General features: G+C 36.2%; 1 protein-coding gene across 1 annotated transcript; it reads right to left on the bottom strand.

Annotated features, from left to right (window-relative positions):
• Positions 1–409: 409 nt before the first annotated feature.
• On the bottom strand, positions 410–1,366 carry LOC142175181 (uncharacterized). The gene has a single exon (XM_075241761.1). The coding sequence runs from the start codon at positions 1,364–1,366 to the stop codon at positions 410–412; it is 957 nt and encodes a 318-aa protein (XP_075097862.1).
• Between the last annotated feature and the right edge of the window lie 9,057 nt (positions 1,367–10,423).

The following is a 10,423-nucleotide window of genomic DNA, read 5'->3' as shown; positions in this document are numbered from 1 at the left end:
TTTGCACCTGCTGCTGCATCAATACTTTTACTGAAATGTTTTCTTCCGAAAGTGTACTGAATTTGTCGAATCCAGTACTTCCCTTTGATGTAATTAACTGCCATGAAATGAACATTGTAAAAATGCCAAAGCCCACCTTTAATGTCCTCCCAGTGGATTGAATGCTATGCATTAATACCATCATTTGAGATTCTACTATAAGATTAGGCTTTAGCTTCTATGAAATACCAGCAAAAAAAATAAACAAAGTTAGCCAAAAAATTGCTATCCAAACTCTCCTCAAGAATGATTCGAGTCTGATAACAAAATGAATCCTCTTTTCCTCCTAATTCCTTTCAACATTCACTCTTATGTAAGGACATTGCATCTTATCTTCGTTAATAATCCTCCTTCCTTTTGAGTCCATATCCTAGAAACCGTGACATTCAGTATTTCCTTCATCTAGAGCATAATTGGCAAAGTGGTCTGCTAATGTATTCCATTCTCTGAATATGTGTGTGACCTTGATGATACTTTGTTCCTTCAATCTTAAAATATCCTCTACATGTTTAGTAATATACCAAGGAGGCTTCCATGATTCCTCTATAATGTTCTTTAATAGCTTAGAATCTGTCTGCAGCCATATCTTGAAATAATTAAGATTTTTGCACATCTTCAGTGCCTCCACAATAGCTACCGTTTCTGCTTCATTGTTGGTTTCTCCAGAAATCTCCCTTCCTTCTGCATATATCAAATCACCTACCTCATCCCTTATGCAGAAACCAATTGAACTCCTCCCTGGGTTCCCTCTACATGCTCCATCCGTATTCACTTTGATCCATCCTCTTGAAGGAAATTCCCATAACACTTTATCATATTTCAGTCGAGGTGTGTATTGCTCTATCATTGTCAGTAAGTCCAGCCACTTGTGAGGCACACGTAGTCCAGGCTTTTTCAGTTGGACTAGAGCTTGCACAGTAGATGACACCTGGTAAATAACTCTGCTCATTGACACTGCTTTTCCATATTTCAAACTGTTTCTTCTCTTCCAAAGTTTACATACAATACATGCAGGTAAAGCTTGCAGGACTGGCTTCAATCTAGGTACCACTGGTGCTGTCCAACACTTTGTAATTGCTTGATGTAATGACAACCCATCTAATACAATTCCTGCTCTCCTCAGGAAGTAACTCCAAACACTTCTAAATACATTGGATGTGAAGAACAAATGTAGTAATGACTCCTCCTTAGGATCAGCACAACACCAATATTTAGATGGCATGAAGTATCCTAGTTTACGTAGGAAATCATCAAGTGACAGTTTGGCTTTCCACACCTTCCACAGGAAGAAAGATATCTTGAAAGGTAAACCTTTTACCCATATCATCTTGTAAGCTAATCTTGGGTTGGCTCTTCTTCACAAGTAATCCCATGCAGACTTTACTGTTAAATGTCCCCTTGTTTCAAGCATACAGAAAGGAGTATCTAACTGTGAACTTTTAGTTGGTGGTCTGATATTCAACACAATGTGGTGTGCCAAATCTTCAGGTAGGCTCTCAAATATTTTATCCACATTCCACATACCATTTTCAACCAGATCATTGACATTATGAATATCCTCATCGATACCAAACTCTGCAGGTACTTGAAAATATAAGGCTCCTATTTCAGTCCAATTGTCAAACCAAAATAGAGCTGATCCCATTCTCAGTTTCTACTAGATTTGATGCTCAATCAAGTCCCTACATTCTAGCATTTTTCTCCACACGTGGGATCCCTTCTTCCAAGGTACAATTACTGCATTTAGTTTCTTGCAGTACTTTTGACTAATAAATGCACTCCACAAACTAGGCTTTGTCCTGAAATTCCACCACAATTTGCAGAATAGTGCCTTGGATACATCATGTAGGGACCTGAAACCTATGCCTCCCTCCTCATATGGCATACAAAGGTTAGTAAAAGACACCCAATGTCTATTGTTGCCTCCCACATTGCTGCTCCAGAAAAACTTGGCAAAAATGCTATGTAATTTGTTGATCACATAACTTGGAGGATTAACTGCTGACAACATATGAATTGGGATACTCTGCAGGACATTTGCGATCAATACAGCTCTGCCTCCTACAGATAGGAGTTTTCCTTTCCATGACTGCAGTTTGTCCATAACCTTGGTGATTAATCCCTGGTAATAGTCTCCCCGTTTTCTTGCATAAAAAATAGGACAGCCGAGATAGGTCATAGGGAAACCTTGTCTTCTTATGCCTGAAATCCTTTCCACCATGTTAATCACCTCATTATCCGTTAAATGATGCATGTATATGGCTGATTTTGCTTTGTTCACCAGTTGACCAGATGATGATTCATAGGCATGCAAAACCTCCATAACAAGTCTCAACAAAGTTTCATCGGATGAGCAGAAAATGCTTGTATCATCAGCATATGAGAGATGATTTATTTTTGGGCTCCATTTTGACATTCCAAATCCACAGAAATACAGGTTAGTGTGTAGTGAATTCAATCCCCGAGAAAGTGCTTCTGTTGCTAGAATGAATAGAGTTGGTGACAGAGGGTCACCGTGTTTAACTCCCCTCGATGATTTGAAGAAACCATTAGGCTGACCATTGATAAGAATAGAGTACCAATTGTTCCCAATCAAATCAAAGATCAAGCTAATAAAAGCTTCAGGAAATCCCATTTTCCTTAGTATTTTGGTCAGGAATATCCATGATAGCCTATCGTAAGCTTTTGTCATATCAAGCTTAATCACAACGTTTGGACATGCTTTTGTTCTCAACCTGATATCCGTAATGATTTCTTGAGTTAACAGTACGTTCTCAACTATGCTTCTGCTTCACAAAACATGCCTGTTCTTTTGAGATTATGTTCGGTAATAATTCAACCAACCTCTCATGAATAACCCTGGAGAAAATCTTGTTAACAAAGTTGGTAAGACTGATTGGTCGCATGTCTGCAAAGGTCATGACTTCTTTTTTCTTTGGTAATAAAACCAGGTTTGTGTGCGTCACACTTTTTGGCAACTGCTGACCGCAAAATAAAGCGTTGACCATGCGGACGACAACTTCTTCGATAATTTCCCAGCATGTTTGGTAAAAGGCTCCAGTGAATCCATCTGGTCCACCAGCTGAGTCCTTATTCAACCCCATAACTACTCTCTTCACTTCTTCTTTGGAAGGCAAGGCCATCAATCTTTCATGTTGATCACTATCTACCATTGAAGGTGCATGATTTAGAATATCAAAATCATTTGGAACTGCACTCTCAGTAAATTGATTCTTGTAGAACCTTTTTGCTTCTTCTGCTATTAAGTGATCATCTTCAATCCAGTTACCAAGGCTATTCTGGATCCTTGATAATTTCAGTCTCTTCCTTCTCCCATTAACTTGAGCATGGAAGAATTTAGTGTTTCTATCGCCATCTTTGAACCATAACATGCCAGCTTTTTGTCTGCAGAATTCTTCTTCTAATGCAAGATATTTAATCATTTCAGCTTGGACCTGTTGTAATCTTTGTCTATTCATCTATGTAGGATTGACTTCAAATTGTCTTTCATGAACCAAGACCGCCTCCTCAAGGCTTGCAATCTTCTGGAATATATTCCCATATGTAGCTCTGCTCCAGGAAGATAGTGCTTGTTTAAGCTTCTTTAACTTGTAGTTAAAAATGCAGAAAGGGTTAGCACTAAAATTAACATTCCAATTCTCCTTTACTACATCTTTGAAGGTTTCATGCTTTGTCCAGAAGTTAAGAAATCTGAATGACTTCTTAATTAGAGGAGTTTCTATATCACATTTCAGCAGCATTGGGCAATGATCAGACCCAATTTTGGATAGGTGAGTTATCTCCAATCCAGGAAAAGTCTGTTGCAATTCATTATTGCCAAAACATCTGTCCAATCTTTTAAAAATGCAGTCCTCCTCTGATCTTCCATTCCACCATGTAAATATGCTTCCTTTAAAACCCAAGTTTGTCAAGTTGCAGGTATTGATGCAGCGTCTGAAGTTATCTACTTCAATAAGAGAAACTGGCAAGCCTCCAAATTTTCTTCCTCATCCCATATCACATTAAAGTCTCCTCCAACTAGCCAAGGTACTGTCATATCTGATGCCATTGCATACAACATATCCCATAGTTCTATTCTTTCAATGCTATCATATTTGGCATAGACTAGTGTAAGGATGAGCTCAACATGTGTTTCAGAGTGCATCAATCTCAAAGTCAGCTATTGAGTCATGTTATATAAAATAGTAACCTCAAAAATTTCATCAATAAAAGCCCAAATCTTGTTTGACACATTCACCACAGCCTGTGCCAAACCAATTCTTGCTCTATACCTCTCCATTTTGTGAGACTGTTGCATAGGCTCAAGGATTCCTATGAACTCAAAATGATGTTTTCTGTACATTGTAATCAGCCTTTCAAATGCTTGCATTGTGTTTACTGACCTGACATTACATATAATGGCATCCATTAAATGTTTTGGGATTTGGACAGTGTTCTCCTTGTTTGTACTCCATTAACTAGGACAATGGAAGTCTCTTTTGACTGTTACTTTTTTCCCTTTGCTGCAGATTTTACTAGTTCAATAAGCCTTGGCGACAGATCTCCTTGCTTGGCAACATTAAGGAAATTTTGTGCAGTGGATTCCTCATCCATGTCTCCACCTTTACGTTCTGCATGGTTAACTTGATCGTGTACTTCTACTGCTTCTTTTGATGTAACAATATCCTCTGCCTGGTTGATAAGTTCAACATCTCTTGCAGCATGTTCATTGGTCAACAACATTGTATTGTTCAGTGGAACGTTACTTCCTGCTACATCCTGCACAGTGCTCAATGAAACAGTACTTCTTGCATAATCCTGCACTGTCATAGCTCGGTTCTTGTTTGCATTCTTGTCTTGTTTCTTGTCTGCATTTTCAGCTTCTTTCAAGACATTACTAACAACATTATGTGAAGTCCTTCCTGGATCTATAATATCAATGTTCCCCTCTTTTGTCTTTTCTGTTGCTGTATTTGTGCATTCACTGATGCTTTGAATATTGATTGCATTGACATTACAATTAACACTTTGATCCTCATCTTCCACTTCATTTCCTCCAAATTCTTCATCACTATGCATTGCATCTGGAATCTAACCATCTGCTAGGTCTTCCTCTGTTTGGTTGAGCCATAATCTCCCTCCTGCCCATTTTTCTTTTTCATTGGCCCTAAATTTCTCAAAATATGTATCTTCAACAAATTCATTTTCTTTGTTATTTGCTAGTTGTTGTTCAACTTTGGTGTCCTGTGAAGGAATGTCTTGACATGAAGTATTGACTTGAACTACATTATTTTTGAAAGCCTTTTGGACCCATTGGGCAGTTGACTCATTATGAAAATGCTTCTCATTCCCCAAATCTTTTTGTACACAATGAGCTGTTGCTTCCCTATTTGCTGCATGATTTTTTATTGTTGTAGGATTGAAAGTAGGTGCTGCAGGGTTCAGTTTCTTGGGTTGTGTCTTGGATAATTGTTCCTAGATGAGCTAGGATAAGTTACCTTTTGTACTGTTTGTCTAGTTGAAAAATCAAATTCCTGCTCCTCTGACTCATTGTCTACACCTGTTGTGGAATTATTTTGCTGAATGTCATTGTTGCCGGTTGTTTTTTGAACTGGAGTTTCCTCCACAGCTGCCAATTGGTTACCTTCATTGATCTCACCATTTTCAATTTCAAGCACTGCAAATTGGTTGGTTGTTTGGAACCGTTTTGTTGAGTTATTATCCACACCAATAATTTCTTTCCAAGCTGCACCATTACCCTCAATTTGGTTACCTTTGTTCTGCCCTCTATTGTCCCTTACTTCCTTCCATTGAGGGCCTACCTTACCAACCACCTTGCCACTACTGAGAATCATAATAGGAGCATCTTGCTTCCCAGTTTCCTTATTACCCTTACCAACAACTTCTTTATTTTTCTGTTGCTCGACAGTTCTGTTTTCCATTATCTCCGGATGAATTCTCCAGCATTCGATCATGTCATGCCCTTGTAGTTTACACTCTTTACAAAACGTAGGTAAGTAGTCGTATCTAATCGTCACCCATTCAGTTCTCACCTCTTTTGTAACCTCATTCTCAATATCCATACGAACGTTCTTCGGCAGGTCAGTTAATAAGTCAACTAACACTTTCACTCTTGCACAACTTGGCCTTGTTTTGTTGATAGTAGCTATATCGAGGTGTTGTGGTTCTCCTACAGCTGATGCTAAGGAAAAAATGCATTATTTTACGAAATAAGTTGGCAAAAGATTTGGAAAATAAATGCATGCCATCATCTTCAATGTTCCTCTCCAGGTTTAAATTTTGAATCATATATCAATGTTCTCAGTTGGTATTCTTGTCCAAAGTTATCCTTGATACAATATAGTCTTGCCATAGAGTTAGTCGTATCAAAATGTGTCTATCCTGCAGATAACCAATGGTGCATTCTCCTTTAATTCCACACTGCATTGGTATGATTTTACGTAGTTCTTGCAAATCTGGCCAGCCATATGAAAACTTACACATGATGGCATATTGCAAACCTTCAATTATGTTCATGCGTTGAACTTCTGCCTCTGTAAATTTCAGCATAGGTTGTCCTTGCAAGAAAGTTGCACGTCTAGGCATTATTGGCTCAACACTCGACGCAGCAGTTGATATTTTTTGCGTAGCAGCATTGATTACATCTGGTTTTAACACAACAGCAAAATCCATGGGTTTCAAACTAGATGCTATGTTGTTAGGGAGTGCTGACCAGCCATTGTATGAGGCCGGTCGCCAGGCTTGGAAGCCATGAACATCTTCAACGTAACTGCTGTGTTACTTATCTGAAAAACCCAGATTCTGTCCACCTCAATTACATGAAATTTAGGCTGCAGCTTTGCCGATGCTACAGTAATTCAGAAAAGTTTTAAGATCTGTTGCTTTTAGCTATATAATTGTGAATCACGAATGAAGCAAATCATCCAAAATATTCTTCAGCAGTCCCTTCACTTCACGTTACAGCATTAACGTTGATGCTTTATATGGAACACTAGATGCTACAGTAACTTCGAACAATTTAAATCAAGATCTGTTGCGTTTGGTTAAAGAGTTTTGGATAAAATCAAAGGGAGATTGTTCACAAGGAGAAGGGGGTTCTTTTGAGATCAATCTTGTGATTTTATCTTGTCGGATGCCGGAATTATGGATGGTGAATAATGACGGAATCACTATTCATGGTCTTCCTAGGTGCAACTGGCCTCTTGCTGAGTTGAATAGTGACGATGAATAGTGACGAAATATCCTTTTAGGCTTTGGATATTATGTTAAATTTTTAAGTTTATATACTCTGTCTCTTTCTTGTCATGTTTGGTTTAATTAGTCTTACTGAAACTTTAGATGGATGATTTCATCACAATTATAGTGGCTTTTTTTTATTTATAATATAAACTAACTTATATTCCGTTTAGCTCTAGAACTAGATAAATTGATTCTTAATGAACAAAAGAGTTTTAAACAAATTGGTAAAAATAGAATATATATCTGGAGAGTCAACAAATAAGAGTAGTAAGTTTTGAAAGTTTTTAAATATATGAAATATGGTTCTTCAATAAATTATAAGTTTAATAATTCTATTATAAAAAAGTTTATGAACTAATATGTGAAAACTATAGAAGAAATTAGAGATAATTTAACTGTTTGATAGTTTTAATTGTTATAATGATAGTTTTAATAAATTTTCGTTAAAATTATATTTTTGAGCCATGAAATTACCTGCTAATAGGATGGTTATTTTATTTTAACTATATTTTTCATTAATTCCTCCTTTTTGCTAACAAATTTTTAGCTCTTTCAGTAATTATAGAAAAGAACAGACTATCTTGAATATCATGGACAATCCTACAAATAAAAGATGAATGTATTAAGAAAGAGTTAGTAAAGAATATTTGGATTGAGTAGAGGATTTTTTAAATCATGCCTTTTCTGAAAAAACAAGAAGGAGAAAATATTGCATGTCCTTGTACGGAGTGTGTGTTTATCCATCAAGTAAATCAGGCTACAAAATACGATTATCTTGTTATTATTGGTATTATACCATCATATGATACTTGGTTTTTTCATGGGGAATCTCTAAAGTGATCAAACAATGCTGAAGCAAATACTCGCGGTCAGTCAACTCAAAGGGGCGATGATATGAGAGGAATGATACATGATGCATTTGGAGGTGTTACACAGTTCATGGATACTGACGTTAGTGAATTAGGTGGCATAAAGAAATACTTACAAGAGAATACTTCTCATCGTTTGGTCTCTTGCCCTCGAAAAGGTTGGTATACCTCTAAATCATCTCTTTCGATCATCTTATTAGAATGGAATGGGTATACTCATTGTCTCTGTTAATTATAGTTGTTTGTGATGTTATCACTGATATACAAAATGTTATCCTCGTGTTCATGATAAGGTGCTATTGGTCTGTGTTCTTTTGTCATATTTCAGAATATCCTCAAATTGATATTGACTATGCAAGTTAAATGACTGCAACAACCTGTTTTTCTGAACCCAAATAGTCTACATGATTAAGTTCCTTTAATATTCTTGAATGGCTTCCATGCGTGTCTAAACTTCAGAGTTATTTTGCAAATTGTCCTATTGTGACCTTTATTGATCTTTATCTCTATACACTGCTTTCCTGCATCCTTGTGGTTGAGATTATTATTTGATAATTCTAATTAGGGCAAGACTTGATAGCTGACAATTTAATGTCTTACTACCTGACAGAAGCATAAAAAGTCTTAGTGTTTTACTCTCCTTATCAATCAATGCATGCTGATTATAGGAATAGCTTCTGAGTTGTTATTGTGACTATCTTCTGTTTATCTAACTAATGATTATACCTATGTGAAACAGTGTTGTTAGGATGAATTGTTATGAACTTCAGTAACCCCTTTGCCTATATTATGTTCTTATCAAGCTGTCTTTCACAGAACAAACATAGTTATGTCTGTCTCTGAGTTTGACAGAACTATCTCATATTTAGATAAAGCCTTCAGTTACATATTTACGTCAAAACCTATTTGGTATAATGCTTTCCTGTCAATAATATTTTTTATGCTATTGTTGACTTTGTGAAGTTTACTTGTTATTATCATTAAGTTATCTTCCATAAAAGTAGGACCTAGTTATTCATGTTATAATCAAGTGATGATTATTAAACTGAGTGTAATTTCTTCATATCTAGATAATAATTTAGTTTATACACATGAGTTAAATTTGTTTTGGTATAACACTTCCCTTATCTACAACATCCCTCCCTTCATAACATGGTTAACTTGATTCTACAACATATAAAGCTCCTCTGTTTGTATAAGATTACGACCTCACTTGAAGTGTTTATATATAACTGACTGAATATTTCATGTTCCCATATTTGGCTTCTTGACTCCATGCTTTGTTTTTAACTACCCTCAGCCCTTTCCTCATTGCTAATATGAAATTGAGCCTGATCTCTAAATCTTATGAAAAGTTCTTTATTGATATTCTCAGAACATGATGCTTGTTTAAGGTTAATACTGTTAGGAATATGATCCTGTTGAGCCCTTAAGGGATTCCATATTTAAATTTGTGAAGCTATAAATTCTTGATAATGTTTCTAATAACTTCTGCAAGAGTGCTAGTTGTAACTGTTTGCCTAGACCTTATTAACACCTCTTTAAAATTCTAAGTAGTATTACGAATCCATGCATGTGCTAGTAGCAAACTAATCAGTTCATAATTAGTTTGCCAAGGCATGAGTATCTGCATCTCGTGTTGTTGTCTGTATGAACTCTACTCTGTGTAGCTTACCTTGCCTTTGAATGTATTTTTCCCTAATGCTTAGACATTTAACAGTATGTTATGATGTTTTTGCTTCTCTCCTATATGTGCTCAAAGTCTAACCTTTAGGTTTACCTAATATGTGTATTGTTCATTTGGTATCAAATATAGTATGTGTGCCCTTATGTTATTTTGTTAGAAGGGAGAGTACACTTTTGTGGTAAGTGATACTATAACATTTAGTTTACACTTTTGGTTCATTAAGGGTTTAGTGTTAAATGACAACGAAAGGTTTTCAATATAAATTATTTGCCATGTATATAATTACCATGTTAGTATAATTTTTCAAAGTATTTGAGTATTGATGTTTTAATATGTTTGATCCAGTTGTTTGTTTATACATTTCGTACATGGTAGAATATGTTGAATATATGAAGCATGTATCTAATGATTGTCTCTTTTCTTTTAGACATGTACATCCATTTGGTCCTGCTGAGTTACTAAGGAACTTAGGCCCACTCCCAGCCTTGTTGCATTTTTTTGGAGAGTCCAAATAAGTCGTAGCCATATCTCTTTACTGCTGGGCCTGCCTTCTTGAGGCCCAATTGTT

Source organism: Nicotiana tabacum, chromosome 21 (assembly GCF_000715075.1).
Source record: "Nicotiana tabacum cultivar K326 chromosome 21, ASM71507v2, whole genome shotgun sequence".
Classification (NCBI taxonomy): Eukaryota; Viridiplantae; Streptophyta; class Magnoliopsida; order Solanales; family Solanaceae; genus Nicotiana; species Nicotiana tabacum.
This window is presented reverse-complemented; position numbering and strand designations above follow the sequence as displayed.